Here is a 16922-nt window from a genome sequence, read left to right as displayed (position 1 = left end):
AATGCTTTAGCCTTTAGGGCTACAGCCTGTAAGTTGTCAGTTTATGAATGCTCTCCGCTCTGATGCCGACGAAGAAATGGCAGAGTTCCTCCTTCCCGTCAGGGTCATGCCTCCTCATAATTTAGAGCTCGCAGACTCGTCATCCGATCGAATCGCGCCTAATGCGAGGGGGGTATTAGGCAGACCAAGAGATGACTACACCAAATCACTAAGATAGCCAAAAGAGAGAAAATAAACTTTGAAGCAATCCAGTAAAAGGCTGAGGAGAGAACAGAGCGGAGAGCATTCATAAACTGACAACTTACAGGCTGTAGCCCTAAAGGCTAAAGCATTAGGGTGACGAAGTGAGAAAATTCCCATTATAATGTAATGATAGCTTGAGCATGAGAAAATGCTCCAGTGATTGTGCTGTTAGATTTTCTCACCTCCACAGATGAGTCCCTCGTATCTGTCACAGGAGAAGTTGTCGCACTCCCAGAACGGGCCATACACCTTCTTATTGCTTTTAAAAAGTTTTCAGTCTTTAAAGAAAGGTATAAAACAGTTTCAAACCAAAGCAGTTTTCTTTGTTGACTTACCTCCACAGATGAGTCCCTCGTATCTGTCGCAGGAGAAGTTGTCGCACTCGCAGAACGGGCCATACACCTTCTTATTGCTTTTAAAAAGTTTTCAGTCTTTAAAGAAAGATATAAAACAGTTTCAAACCTATAGCAGTTTTCTTTGTTGACTTACCTCCACAGATGAGTCCCTCGTATCTGTCACAGGAGGAGTTGTCGCACTCCCAGAACGGGCCATACACCTTCTTATTGCTTTTAAAAAGTTTTCAGTCTTTAAAGAAAGGTATAAAACAGTTTCAAACCTATAGCAGTTTTCTTTGTTGACTTACCTCCACAGATGAGTCCCTCGTATCTGTCACAGGAGAAGTTGTCGCACTCCCAGAACGGGCCATACACCTTCTTATTGCTTTTAAAAAGTTTTCAGTCTTTAAAGAAAGGTATAAAACAGTTTCAAACCTATAGCAGTTTTCTTTGTTGACTTACCTCCACAGATGAGTCCCTCGTATCTGTCACAGGAGAAGTTGTCGCACTCCCAGAACGGGCCATACACCTTCTTATTGCTTTTAAAAAGTTTTCAGTCTTTAAAGAAAGGTATAAAACAGTTTCAAACCAAAGCAGTTTTCTTTGTTGACTTACCTCCACAGATGAGTCCCTCGTATCTGTCACAGGAGAAGTTGTCGCACTCGCAGAACGGCCCATACACCTTCTCCCGGGGGTTGTCCCTAGGGAAGCACACGCACTCCCCGCAGATGCATTCCCCACGCCCCGAGCAGATCACCGAAGAGTTCGCCTGGCGGCAGGTCGCGTCGAAGTCTGAGGCCTCGTTATCGTCTATCGTGCATTCACACTGAGGGCCGTACCTGGAAGGGGAATGGCAAAATTTTCTCTACAGCTTCTGTAATAGAATTGTGGATGTTATCATCTGCTAGCAACCGTTCTTTTGGATTAGAGTTAAAAGTCAAGTCTACTGGTTTGTCCCAATAACTTCAACTTCGTGAAGTAAACAAACACAGGATGGTACCAATCTAAAGCACAAAGGAGGGTGCCCGGTAGGACTGGATAACGTTGTACCAGTACAAAACTGTTTTTTCTTATTGGACCGGTCCAATAAAAAACGGACCTGAAAAAAATAGGTGGACCGGATGTTGGACCTTATGGAAAATGAACATATTATCTGATCAGGCATTCACACGTTTTGGGGATTGCTGGTAGAGGAAAATAACAAGAGCAAAGTAGAGTTAAGTCTATAGTCAATTCTACCAAGTTTAACAGTCAATCATACAAAGGCAGTTAGGATTTCAAAACATCAATGGGAGTAGAATACTCCACAAAGCAAATTTCTTTGTAGCGAAATGGACCATTGTTTTGAGTATCGTCCATTCACAAGTTATCACATACTGAGTCAGGTCCAGGTCCAGGTTCAGGACCTGAACCGGACCTTAACAGGGCTCGAAGTTAACTATGTCCCGATGTCCCGGGGCCACTGTCCCGGGGCCACTAAAATTTAGGCCGGGACAACTGAAAAATCTTTTTGGGACACTTTTGGGACAATAGGAAAATAATCAACGAATCAACATCAGAATGTCCGATCTCCCCGCGGCCCGCGGTTGTCAGGCGTGCGTACTCTGACTTACAGTTGTTGTAATACATAATTTCTGAAAATAGGGTTGGGACAGTCCATCCTCACTTCGGGACAGTTGAAATTTATTTTTGGGACAATGCTGGGACAGTAGGGAAAAAAGTTAATTTTGAGGCCTGCTTAATATCTGTACCGGTACCCACCCCTAGTGCCGAATACTCACCTGCCAGCATTACAGTTGCAAGCTCCACATTCAAATATTCCATTTCCGTCCGAGCACAATGGGCTGGCAACAATCTGGAGAAAAAAGTTTAAATGTTTGTTATATGGAGGGGTCAAAATGTGTATTTTGTATGAGTTGGAGACTTAAACATGTTCAAGACGTTTTTCCAGTTGTGTTGAATTGTAGAGATTGAATTTTTAAAAAAAAATTCTTGTATTGGAAATTCTTCACATTCTTCTAACAGAAATAAAGGTTTAACATGCTCAGATTCAAACTTGATACTACAACTCTCTTCATCTATTGTTTTAAAAAACAGGGTATTTCTGATTTTTCTTATATATCGACAAAAAGTGATTTCAAATTGCATAATAAACAGTATTTTCAAACTAGTCTATGAACTTGATATCCCAAAGTACTCTGTTTTTAAACTCAACGGCTATAGATTACCCTGCGGATAAAGGTGAACTAGCGTTACATTCCTACTCACCCTGTCAGTCACAGCAAATTGTTCAATGTGTTGGTAATTCAAAATTTAATGCCTGCTTCAGAAACAATTCTTCCAACACAGTCTAATGCATAATGGCTTAAAGGGGCATTCCACTCCACACGGGAGTGTTATTTTCCGATAGATATTAATTTTAGGAAGTAATAACTGCATACTACTTCACATTATACGATAAAGTACTTAGTTGCTCCACGTGCCTCAAAAGTATTCAGTCTTCTACTAAACGCCCCAAGTACCCTCTAATTGAATTAATCATAAGGCTGAATACAATGCAAAGCTTTTAGGTAAGGTTATAAAACTAATTTCAGGTTCGCTAAGAAATCTCGTCTTATTCTTGTACTCTTTGCTATCTTATGAGCAATTTGCCTTCTCGGTGTGCTTAGCGTACCTCATTTATTCTGAAAATATGTATGATAAACAAAGTGTCTATGCGTATAGGGAATGCATGAGAAGGGTCTGCCTGTGTTTAGTGAGTGTCATTATTGTTTTACAAAACACACATCGCGTAATTCATCCCAAGATGAATTCCACAAAATTCGGCTTATTATGTATTCATTGACACATTAACTATTGGAAAACAAGACTCCCTTCTGGAGTGGAATGCCCCTTTAAGAAGCTCAGATTCAGACTTGACACCACACATGTCTACTCACTCCGTCAGCCTGGCAGCCACAGTCGCAGATGAAGTCCAGCTTGACCAGTAGCTCCTCCTGGAAGCCTACAGGGTACACTGTGAACGTCTTTGGCCTTCTGGAGGGACATCCTTCTGTCACAACTGTGATGTCAAAATAAACCTGGAGATAACACAGAAGATTGTATTAACACTGAGGTACACTGTGAACGTCTTCAGCCTTCTGGGGGGACACCTTTCTGTCCCATGTCACATGATGTCAAAATATACCTGGAGACAACGAAGAAGAACATATCCACACTGAGACTTAGATATATGGTTTACATGTCCTAGGATGCTAGAAGTTTGTAGTTTCACTCTATCGTCTCTTGGTAAAAGTTATAAAAGGATATGAAGCCTAGTATTGCCGAATATTTTTCCTCCGTATTTTCAGATACTGCCAAGTTCTGCTGCAGTACCTAGGGAAGCCACTAGAGGGCTCAAAATCTAATCATTTTCAGCATCTGTCACAACCTACCAACACACCAAATATGAAACTATGCGATCCAGCCATTCTTTCACTTTTTGTAAGTTAGTTTATTCACAGAACAACACAAACACACAAACTCCTGTGAAAATACAATCTTCAAGACATTTCATGAAGGTTATCGAAAGATGAATTCTTACCGTGTCTCCCACTTGCAGGTTGCTGCACTTTGCCCCATCAAACGTCTCGTTGTTCAGACAGACGGACCTGAACTTCAGGGTCACATTATTGGGCACGTCTTCTGTCTTCAGCTCCACAGTGGACCTAAGCTCCTAAAGAACAACAAAAACAAAAACAAGGGTCAAGACTCAGTCAGTGCAAACAGTAATTTAATTGTAGGTCAAGATGTGTTGGTTTAGAAAAAACATACTTGAAGTATTGACTCTGAGGAGATATTCTGCCACAGAATTTCAGGGAGTGACTATCTTAATTGTCCAAAACAACATGTCAGAAATTCTGATGCAACAATAACCAAACATCCATCAAATACTGTGATGGATTCTTATGTATGTATAGCACAAGAATAATGTAACAACGCCTTGACATGCCTGACAACACATTGTAACAGAAGTAACAGGCCTGACAGTACCTGCTGTTGGCAATTTACTTTGCCATAGATAAATACAAGTAACTACCCAGCCAGGCTGATTGCGGGGAGTCTTAACTAAGTACACTAAGTTCTACTGACGTGCTTGTTTCCTTACCTCATAAGCACTCTTGATCAGATCCACCACATTGGAGGAGTCACCAGCCAGTGTTCCCACTACGGACCCCTCAATCAGATCACTCAGGTTCTGCAATTAACACAACAGGAGGGTTGAACTTCAGTATCTACTTACATATTGGATAAGATTTTCTAATTTGCATTACAATGGTCCCAGTGTTAAAAAGCTCTAATAATGATATAGCCATGGTAGGAATTTGATTCAACAGTCATAACTGAGTCACTCAGTTAACTGCAGCCACACAAATCAAGCCCAACAACACACACACAGGGCACACATGCACACACACACACACACACACACACACACACACACACACACACACACACACACAGGGACACTCATAAATAGAAAACAAAGACAAGACATGGCTTCAATAAGACAGACATACCCCATAGACAGAGGCCTGGTCAGCAGTGACAGCAAAGATGGGCCGAATCCTGTGTTCCTTCAGTTTCCTCTGTAGGTGGCCAACTGAAGGATAGTCCTGTGGGCAGAAAACACACATTAGTTGCTAACTTAGTACTGTACTGGAAAATGTATTTGTTAATCAGCGTAAGATGCATATGTGAGTAGCGTGCATAGTCCAGTGGTTACCTCTGGAACTAGAAGCCATGACTGTGCATCTTACACGCATGCTACTAGGAAGGGTTGCAGTCCTTAGGACGGGACATTAACCTGTGGTCCACTGTTTATTGTGCTTGTTTACAAGAGCTAGAGGAATTTCCCTGGTACGAATGTAAAATCTGTCTTCTCTGTCACAACCAGTGGAAGACTAGCTCTTCAGTGAGCTAAACTCCATTGAGACAACTTTCACTTTGTCAACATCTTAATCCAATGTAAATGAAACCAAATGGGTCAAACAGTAATCAACGAGAGAGCATATTTCATTTACGCAAAAATCCAATTTGAATGTAGAAATCAATCCACTAAGAGCTGTTGTACCGTTATTCCATTACTGTAAAGCTCCAATTATGCTCATCTCTGATCAATAGTTTTTCCTTTGATGTTTTTGAATGGAGTACACCTGTAGGAATTTGGCTGATAGTTGGATGAATAGTGAAGTATTATTCTTATGAAATAAAAGGTCCAGAATATATATAGACAAAGAAAAGTTCTTTCTGTATATAAACTGATCTTTATCAGTGTTTTAGCTACTTTCAGGTCTCTTCCTCATACTATACTGAACACTGCTGAAAGTGAAGAAATAGACTATGGTCATGTAGAAAAAACTTTGCTTGCAAATACTGAGATGGGAAATGTGGCATTCTGTACACAGTTTTCCCAGTGACCCCTTCAAATACAAACTTGAAACCAATGCAAAGACTTCCCCTTCCCCTCCAGTAAAACCCTGCATGGAAGTTTCAACCACAAACTTAAAACCATGGTTAACACTCTATTTTCTCTCTACCGTGAAATTAAATCCTTGCAATCTTCTTTTACAGTAACTTCTAATCCTGAGGAAGCTATTCACGTAAAAGACACTAAATTGAGGGCTTTACCACAAAACCATGCAAGTTAAAACAACTGGCTTCCTTGCTCTATTTTGAGGTCCTCTTACCATTTATCTCAGTAGTAATATCAAGTGATGTATGCACCCGAGCTTGGTAACAACTTGAAGCACCTTTTGGATTTTGAAAAGTTTAAAAAGTGCATACTGTAATTCACTTTATCTTCACGGTACCAAATTTTCACGGTCTGAGAAAATTGAACTTGTTCTCGGAACTAAATGTTCACTGTCGAGGCAAGTGTGCATGGAAAAAGTCTGTGAATTATTTTTTAGCGGTAATGATAAGTTCACGCTACAGTCGTCACCGTGAAAACCGTGAACATAACATTACAGTGAAAAAATCAGGAATTACAGTACTTTATTCGAGGAAATGCAGTAAAAACTAAATTTTTATGATTTTCAACCCTCTTCCTCACCAGGTAGTTGCTGAATGTGTACATCATGTCGTCATCAAGGTGACACCTCCCGTCGTTAGGCGTGACGATCCCGCCCAGCTTCCCGTCGCCGGCGTAGTGGAAAGATGAGTCGGTGGAAAACACAAGAAGATGCGTGGAGCCGTTCCTCCAGCCGATCTCCCCCTGCAGTGGTGACAGTCAGAAAAGATATCAAAACAGATGCAACTGAACCAAGCAGATTCTACCAGCAGAGTTTGCCCCTCAAAATGCAAACAATAGTGTTTCAGAGGGTCGAGATTTCAAAGTATTCCCGGGGGGCATGCCTCCGGCCCCCTGGGATCTTCGTGTGAGAAAAAAAGCATTTTAAAAAGCAATATGTGAGAAAAAAAGCAGTTTAAGAAGATCTATTTTGAAGGAGCCAGGGGAAGATTCCCAGCAAACAGCTGACAGACAGCTGCCTGCATCGAGGTCTACAAGCCTAACAACAAGACAACTATGACACCACTCACACCAAGGCATGGTGGTCTTGTGGTTGGACAAGGTCTATTTGGCCTATAACACATCTATGGGGGGAAAGATTCCCATCAAGCGTACCGTACAGACAGCTGCCTGCATCATGGCGTCGAAGCCCCCCTCCGGAGCATCCAGGTTGCCGGAGATCTCCTGCAGGTTGAGCTCCTGGGTGAACATGTTGGTCCTCGTCGTCAGCGGCAACACGTTCTTGTAGCCGAACGGCGCGGCGCAACCGCTGCACGGCTCCAGCAGTCTGTAAACAAGGGAGGTGAAATGATGTCAACCTTGATACAATGTTACATAACCTTGTCTTACTTTCAGCTATCTAGTTTCCCATTGCATTACCCAAAATTTGTGTTCTCCTTTGCATATCAGTTCATACATATGTAGGTAGAGGATAAAGCCTGCTCTTCAAGATGCTTTCCTCAGTATCACTGATGAAAGATAGTGGATGCTATCTGAAATGTCTGACAGTTCTGAAAATCATATCCAGTTGCTTGAATAACTAACTGCCTTTTGGCATTACGTAACTTTATTTCTCAACAATTGGATGTATGAAACAACTTATGGCAACTTCACATCTACACATTGATAACAAAAGACTTTACAGTCATCTACTAGTGCTGGTTGGTGCCACTTTGCCTTTCACAGTTTGGCTTGATTTGGCAAAGTCAAATGAGATACTTGCTTCTATCTAAAGAACAAACTCAAAATTCACACAAACTCACTTCTTTGGCACAGTGCTGACGTAAGGCATGACAGTTTTGTCCACAAACGACCCAAAACCGATCCGGAAGTTCTTGGTGATCATCTGCATCTCTTCAGCTGTGGTAGAGAGACAGAGAGAAATATTAACATGACAAATTCTTTGAAAATTTAAAAAAGTAAATTCAAATGTCTGTACATGGTTGGTCTGATGTAAGAACTGATCATAGTTGTCTGTGCAGTCTTTATTTATCATGACATGTTATACTACTGTCATTCAGTGAAAATATTTCATCTTCTAGGTCATGAATTTTAGCATGTATTGCTAATGTAATTGTATTCAGCCATTCTTGCCTTAAACAAGTTAGTCTGGCATTCCTGTATGTATAACATAACACACTTTTAGTGTAAAATAGGCTAGCTTATGATGTATACATAAAACGTCTGTATCTCTAAAATAATACAATATCTTTGGGTAGAGTGCTATATACGTACCTAGCGTATCTCCGAGTGCCCGTAGACTCTGCAGATCATCCTCCATGGACTTGGACATGTCCATGAGGTAGTACAGGTCCACGGGATAGTCCTCCGCCTGCCGGAACGCAGCGCGGAATGTGTAGGGTTCACCTGAGGACAAAGGAACACTTGTCACATTCGTTTGTTTGGTTGGTTCACAGTGAATAGTTTTGTATGGAAAGTTGCATAGAATTAGCCACTTTGGAACTTTGGGCTATAAAAGACTGATTGGGGTTCACAGCATTTTTTGTCATCATAGTCCATTGTTTTCTGCTCTTATGTTTCAGTTTTGTAGTTGCGTGTCATTTTATTTTTGTAGAGTATTATAAACCGATAGAAAGAATAATGAGTATGAAAAAAACAACACTAACCGAGAAACATTCCTCTTTTGCTCCCAAAAAACTACCAGTAAGGGCATACAGGTCATGTAGAAATAAAGGAATAGAGTTGTATACCTGCTCTGATCTTGATGGTGACCTCCTGTGGTTTCAGCTGGTAGGCTGTGCTGAGAAACTCATCCTATGAAAAACAGCGAATTTTCATCTTTTCTAGCTCAGTTAAATAAGTCTTTCATTACTCACACAGACACAACACTGCCAAAACTATACTAGGTCCTCCATTTCAACAACATATAGCATACACAGACAATACACTGTACAAAGAAATGTAATACACAAAATGTAGATATGCTCTAACTTACCGGCAAGGGTGTCTAAACACAAAACACAGAAATACAATGGAAAGTACAACAATATCTTATCATCATGTTACAAACAACACACTGTGACCATAGACAATAGCTACCTGTGAAATGGCTTTTAGTTTTAAAATGTGCATTAAAAAGGGAACAATACCTTACAACAATGTAAACATAAGTGATAAAATAATGCTAGTATGCTAGTTCACCCTTACCCATGGGGAAACCTGGTTGTTTTAAAGACTGGGTATCAAGGGATATTCTCAAAACCTTGCACCGTCCGTTGACTTGATATCCCTAAATACCCAGTCTTTAAAAAAAGGTATAAGTTACCCCACGGCCAAAGGTGAAGTAGCATTATCAGCAACACGTAAGCATACAAAGGAAAGCACTGTTGTATTCTTTTCGCAAAGCAACAGAGCATTGGCTGCGCACATACAAGCAAATACATTCTAAACGTCATCTTTTTGACTCCCATTATGAACTTCAACACTATGACAACGTTGTCACCTGTTCTTGGGTGTAATGAATTTGTGTACATATGATATAGAGCAGTTATCATGAAACTGCTGACTAAAAATACCACAAACATTTCAAGATTTATAGTATATAAATCTGTGTTGGCCGAGTCGAAAGACCTACTCCAAACAACCATCTCCAGAGACATCAAAATCTATTCCAAGGACTTTGGAGTGGCTTTGGAAGACCAATAGCTGTGGAGGGATATTGTGCAAGGAACTTACCCCGCCCACAGATTCATAATGATGATGATACACTATAAAAAGGCTGTACCTTGATGATGGTGAGTTTGCTGCGTGGGTACACGATCATGTCCCTGGGACATCCTCCATCCAGCAGGCTCTGGTACTGGTCACACCGACGGGTGTTGTCGTAAGACTGGAGAAACAACAGGTACAAATTGATAAAACTGATTGGTTTCAATGATGAAAAATAAGGTTGGAGCTGTTTGCTAGTACTGGAATAATCAAAGCAAATAGTGTAGATTTGTCTTTTCTTGAATTGAAACAACAAAATGCACCATTGAGCACCCATAAGAATACAAGGTAATGACATTTGTTTGTATCACAAAAACAATACAAAATACCATCATCGTTACATTCCCATTGGTGACAAGTCTATATATATGCCATTCAGCCTTCTGAGATGTGTATTCAGGGGTCTAGCCAGCGTCCGTTTTTCCGTCAATTGACGGAAATTTGCTGCGTCTGACGGAAAAATTTTAAAACCAATCCGTCAACCTTGACGGACAAAAATCCTTGATGGAAGCTACAGGTGGCTTGGGGACGCCGTCCACGGCCGTAAAAGCCACACACTGTTTGTTTTGCTATTGTTATGATTGTTGACAATGTGTGTCGGCGCCCTTTCGCATACGATAATCTCATTAAAACCCGTTTTTCAAGGTCTCAGTTCAGTCCTTCTAATTAATTTTCGCGGTTTTCGCGACGATTGTAATTGGCTGACGGAAAAAAATTTCGAGCTGGCTAAAGCCCTGTGTGTATTGTAGAATGAGTATTTCAATAAATACTGGGAAGAATGCTAGATCTCCTCTGACCACCTTGAACTGACATGTTTAGTATACAAGCCAGTGTATGGCTCTGCTTACCTCTTGTTTACACCAGCCACACTCCGGTCCAATAATGATACACTCCCCGCAGTTCCGTGGCTTCTTGGCTATACAGCGGTTCACTACAGCAGTGTAGGGAAGAGCATTGTGTGAATCTTTATGTCCAGCAGATTTTTGTCACAATTTTGCAAACAACACAGCACACTCATGTTAATACATCATGCTCAAATATATATCAATGGTGTATTGGGTAAAAGAGTAGAAGAAGTCCAGACATAGCAGCCAAGGCTGAAATGTTTCATGGACTTTACAAACAAGTTAAAACCATAACATTTCACAGGCTTTACAATAAGTAACAAAGATGACAATTATTGCCATTAAAATGCTATGGATTGATAAGGAAACGTCACAATGAAACAATTACAATAAAATCCATTGTTAGATCTAGATGAAATAATCAACAGTCATTAATCTAACATCTGTAATTAGAAAATTTATTAATAAAGTACTTACCATCCTGAGCAGTTGCTGCTGCCACCACCCCCAGCACCAGTAGTAGATATAAACACCCCATCCTTACACCTGGGGGGAACAGATATAACATTTATTTGAGCACAGATGTGATATTGTATTGCTGGCTGTGCTAGTATTTCAGACCAAATTGGTATGTATTGGGGTTGGGTATCGGTATACGTACATAGTAAAGGTAAAAAACCTGGAAACTGGTCTTTCACTCTGGACTGCCCCCCCCCCCCAAAGCAAATGGAAAACAATTTTTTTCTGGTTAATATATAAACAGTACCGGCAGGCAAGTACATGTTCTGCAGTTTACTGGCCCGAGAAAATAACAATTTAAAGCCAAAACATCTATCAGCTTTTACCTAATTTTGTTACTCTTCTTCTGAGACGTTAACTGTAAATTATATCTAGAAACGCTTAATAAAGGGTTCTCAATATAATGCAAGAAGAGTTAGTTTTGAATTAAGGCCAAGCCTAAAGTTACATGATTATGATTTATATCACTACATGAGTCTAGCTCAAATATTTGTCTGTCTATATACAAACCTTGCAGTCATTTTTTCTGCTCACTAGGGCAGAACACACCCAGTACATTCCTGCACTAAGCAGGATTTCCTATGCATGACTGTACACTGGTACAACTGGCATTTTCTGTATATATCTATATAGTGTAGCAGGGTTCTCCCCAGAGAGTGGAATAAGGGAGGCCCTCCACTATACTCTCAGCCAGCTCCACTATACTATTTTTCAAATTTAGTGTGTTTCTTCCCTATTTTCTTTGTTAGTTTTGCTAAGATTAATGACAATTCACAGATTTTTGTACCAAGTGGCATCACTTTTCCAGTCAGCATTGTCTGCAAAAACTTGTGAATGAGCAATGATCAAAACAATAGTAGTTTTGCCACTTCACAACAAAGGAATAACAACAGTATATTATACTTGTAGTATTTGACACCCTCTGTAATTGCAAAATGAACCCATTTTCATGAAAGTGCAGCGCCTTGGTGCGGGTTATTTTTGTCAGCCCCTCCACTATACTAAAAAATTCTGGGGAGAACCCTGTGTAGAGTAAGGCGCGATCTACACACAGTTTTTCCCGATATCGGCGAGCCTACTACCTCTCGCCGACAGCTTTTTTTCAGCGTCTAGATGCAACTACTATATCGCCATTACTATATCGGGAAAATTTCTCCCGAATGGTCCGGACCATTCGTAAGCCATCTTACGATACCTTACCGATACCTTAGCAGGGGTCCCCGACATGTTCCGCGCGCGTGTAGATGCTCCGCGAATTCGCGAAGCTCATTAGCATATAACTACAGTTAACACGGGCTCATTAGCATATAACGCGGGAACAGCGGCAGAGCAAGATGGCGGAGGGAAAAGCTGGGCGCTCCCGTTGCACATGGAGCCATGCAGAAACCGCCTTTCTTATAAGTGTATGGTCGTCGGAGGAGATCCCAAAGGACGCGGGATTCCTTGGTACACCCCGGTGTACAGGCTCTCCACCCTCCGCCACAATCAGGGCAGTGAGAAAGAACGCTGCGTTCACTCTAGCCGGCCGCTGTCGTCTCTCCCTGTATCTCAATCGCCTCCTGCGCCCTACCCTTGCATGGCGTCTCATGTTTAAGATCACGCGCATGAGATACAGAAAGAACATTACCTGATTGATAACGAGTGGAAAAGCTACCGGCATTCCCGCCATTTTGAAATCCGCGGGATGTGTCACCAGAGGTCAAAAGGGGTCACGAATGTCCGCGCCGCGGGTGTTCCGCGCTACGAGCGGATATCCCGCGCTACCATTTGCAAAATGTGTTTAGATGCGCCACGATATCGGCCCCGCCGATATCGGCGGATGCGGCTATATCGGGAAAAAATGTGTCTAGATCGGGCCTTACTGAGTGTACAGTCAATAAAATGTCTATCTCCTGTAATGTTAGTCTAAAGCACCTACATCCAGGTCTACATTCATTCAGATAGATACATTTCATAATACATTAGTATCATGCACACTGACAATTTTCATACTGTGCAACTGTTGGAATTATCATTCAGTAAAACAAAAATCATCATTCTAATATCATTAGTAACAGACTACAGACATGCTTCCCTCCCATTTGAAAATTCTACATCTTACTCTCCTTTTATTTGCTGGCCTTCTTATTTGACAGACATGCAAGGCTTGGTTTACGTCACACTCATACTTATACTCATAGTATAAGTTCTGCAACAAATTATAATGAGTTCTACAAAAGGATTCTTCTGCTCAAAATAAGGACCAAAATGGCAAACATTTATGACAAACAGAAAATGTGCAAGCACCATAACACAAATACTTGCACATTCTGTGCACTAAAAACTAGGTCACACACCTGTCCATCATAAATTCTCAATACAGTAATTCATATTGACCCACTGGACTATATACTGTGTGTAATTCTGCTGTTGTTTCCCTTTCCTGTGACTATTCTGTGCATGTAGACAGACAGACGTAACTTCCCGTGTGCAGACCAAACATCCTGACAACACCTGTAATCACCCGTCTCCCTCGGGCTACGTTCGTCTGGGTCTGAGGTCTTTAAATTTAAGTATCAAAAACATGTTTGACATCAAGCTATTGATGTTTCAACCTGTATTTACCTTGCTTGCTGCAACTGCCACTGGTCAATATATCTTGAAGTATAACGTTACTAGTAGGTCTTTTGAATTTGGAAAGCTGTTGTAACACGAACCTGCAAAGCCATTTAAGCAAGTTATACTGTTTATTCTCATCTTAATTTTTCAGGACAGAAAAATTCTGACAACTTTATCCGGCTAGTCTTCACTCAAACCCCTGAATAATGCTGTCACTGTCCCAATACCGCCAGTACCTAAATTTGACATGAAAATCTGGCTTCACAATCACAGAAGTAATTCCTCACAGAAAGGAAGCCGGAGGGACAGAACAGCTGTGACAGGGGAAGGGGAGGGACACTTATTGCACTTGACATTGCAGACAGGAAGTCTCCGAAGCAGTTCTACCTCACTCTGAGTAACAAGCTCCAGTATTACCTAACAACTTTGCTATTTCCTGTTGGCTACAAAACCTGCTGACATTGCAGTCTGACACTGTTTCAAGTTACGATTGTGGTAAGAAAAAGTGATGTTGCAAATGTACATAGCCGCTCTATTGCTCATGTGAAAGGGTGGTGGTGGGGTTGAATCTAACAAAGGGTTTCTTGAACCAGACAAGTGGATTTCCTTCCGAATGGTTGATCAAATTTTCCCCTCCATAAATTTTAAACTGAGTTCATTGCAGTTGCCAATCTAAAGGGTACATGCACATAGTTTTTTGTATTTGTGTATCTGGAATTTTCAGAACTCCAAATCCTCCAAAAAGTGTGGCATAAAAACAGTTTTCCTTTAAGAAAGTCAACCTTCCTTGATCCAAGAATATTGATCCACATAAGGGAGGTCTTCTACATTGGACCTTCTATTAGTATTAGACCTTGAAAGTTTAACGATGGGGTTAGGTGCAGGGAGGGGGAATTGCTGGAATTCTTTAATTGACTGAGGGTTTCAACATGGAAAATAGTCCTTATCTGACTATTCTTATAGTTATACCCAATAGGAATGTACTGTATTAGTCAAAATGTGATAATCAAGCTTTAAAGTTTAGTAGGAGTTGTTGCAAAGGAATACATTTGTATTGGAAAACCTGATTAGTGTGAAAGTGAAACAGCAATCATATACGACATCGCATTTTCATTAAAACTAGATACTTTTTGGAACCATACATTTTTCTAAGATAAAGTAAAAATACTTAGAATCCAAATCAGTCTTAAGGTGGCTATTATCAACCTACAAAGAAAGAATGAAAGGTGATCACAAAAAGATGATTGCATATTTTTTGTATGACTGCAGTCTTTGGGGAAAACCTATGATAAATACACAACTGGGACCCAAGTGAAGAAAGATATATCATTATTTTATGACAGAAATGACCAGTACTTAATGTGAAATGTCCTGATTTTTTGGATCCAATTTACCAACACACTTAATTGTCCAGGCGCCTTTAATTCCCACAGGAGTTTATGGCCTGGTGGACAATGTAATTACAATCTTCATAGTGGACAGGTAAGAGAGAAAAAAGACCATCTTTCCATGTTGTGCTTTGAGATAATTTTGCAATGAAATTTTTACCAATTAGACCCAATAAATACCCGTTATTAATATGTCCATCTAAAATTAATTGAGCTTGACAGTTCAAAAATGTCACTTGCAAACATGACTCACTAGTCTGACTAGATCTTCTTTGTTCTTGTTTTTAGAAAGATCTGAAATATGCACAATAAACCGTGTTATTTTTTATCATAGTTCCTTTACATAGACGTGTTTTTGTAGTTTTTCTGTATCCCTTTTTCTATGGTGACCCTGTGTTGAAGGTATAAAAAATGTGCCCCCCCCCGTATTACACAAACAAAACATACCGAAATTCCAACGTGAAATTCAATTTTCTCACGGCGTAGTCACAATACACACGTTTCAAATTCTATGAAAAGCAAAAATCTGTGAAATTACGTAAGCAAACGGTGCCGATCCCAGCCGTTGTGGACCGTTTGACCGAACAAAAATAGCGGAGAGTATTTATTCACAGACACTGGAGCTCCATATTTGCCTGCGGGATAGTACACAAAAGGGTTAGAAGGTTACGGCCCAAATACCACGGCTTTCTGCCATTATAACGGTGATTTTCCTAACTCAAAACGACCCTACCTTGTGTATCTGAGTCCTAGATTCCCAACTAGACCGCCACCAGCAGTAGAAAAGGCTAAAATAAGGGGTGAGAAGTGGAAATATGTCCCTGTCCCCGCACCGGACCGCTTCCCTTGCCCCGATATGGGATGTAAGGGAAGTGACGTCAGCCCGGGGGCACGCCTGACTCATAGTCAGAAGCGTCGCCTGGCGGAAAGTATGAAAACGACAGGAGTAATTATGTTGGAGCAGAGTGATTCGTACAAGGCGGTGGCACGAATTATGGTGTACAAAATATATTCCTTTGGTTGCTAGAGAAAGATAAAATATTACTATGAACCACAGCCCGAAGCCTACAAATCTCTTTTTTATTGTCACTTATCCAAACTTTACAGGGGCTCTCCCTGCTTTTCTCGAGGCAGGGGTTTCAGTTAGGGGAATGGTAGTAACATTAACCAGAACTTCTCTAAGCAGGCTTCAGTCTGGGGAAATAGTTGTCACTTGGAAATTTTTATGATTGTATCCCTTCACCTCTGTCACAAAATGCAGTAATTTATCAACCTCCTTGCTGTCTTGGGCAGAGGACCATGGTGTGATTATTTAGTCCATCAATTGGCTCCCTCTTGCACCCAATGTTATATTGCACCAATAAGCAAGCCACACTTACATACAAGCACACACATATGCACATAAAAAAGGACCAGAGGTAAAGACACACTCACTTGGTGTTGAATTCAACATGCATTTTTAATTTAATTCTTACTACAACCAACCATCCAGCTGGCCTCCACCTGTCATGAAAACACTGCAAATTACATGCTGATAATGATATATAAATATAGAATATATATTCAGTAGAAACTTAACCCTAATGACAATATATACTTTGGTCAACAATATCAAAAGTACAAGAAAATTAAGCGATACATTTTGTAAGCTCAAGACTAGTGTTATAAAAAATCAAGGCATTCAAAGATTCACTCTCCCCAACAATTATCTACA

General features: G+C 40.6%; 1 protein-coding gene across 1 annotated transcript in view; it reads right to left on the bottom strand.

The window, feature by feature from the left end:
- Positions 1 to 16097, bottom strand: part of LOC118423986 (integrin beta-1-like) — a gene marked incomplete in the record, with an annotated part of 22869 nt that extends 6772 nt beyond the window's left edge. The window contains 15 exon segments of the mRNA XM_035832352.1: positions 1194 to 1417; positions 2360 to 2433; positions 3518 to 3658; positions 4162 to 4293; positions 4726 to 4815; positions 5138 to 5233; positions 6673 to 6834; positions 7246 to 7417; positions 7893 to 7989; positions 8365 to 8496; positions 8841 to 8904; positions 9875 to 9979; positions 10707 to 10789; positions 11181 to 11249; positions 15942 to 16097. Of these exon segments, the coding sequence (XP_035688245.1) occupies positions 1194 to 1417; positions 2360 to 2433; positions 3518 to 3658; positions 4162 to 4293; positions 4726 to 4815; positions 5138 to 5233; positions 6673 to 6834; positions 7246 to 7417; positions 7893 to 7989; positions 8365 to 8496; positions 8841 to 8904; positions 9875 to 9979; positions 10707 to 10789; positions 11181 to 11241 (1633 nt within the window).
- Positions 16098 to 16922: the final 825 nt, after the last annotated feature.

Source organism: Branchiostoma floridae, chromosome 10 (genome assembly GCF_000003815.2).
Source record: "Branchiostoma floridae strain S238N-H82 chromosome 10, Bfl_VNyyK, whole genome shotgun sequence".
NCBI lineage: Eukaryota > Metazoa > Chordata > Leptocardii > Amphioxiformes > Branchiostomatidae > Branchiostoma > Branchiostoma floridae.
This window is presented reverse-complemented; position numbering and strand designations above follow the sequence as displayed.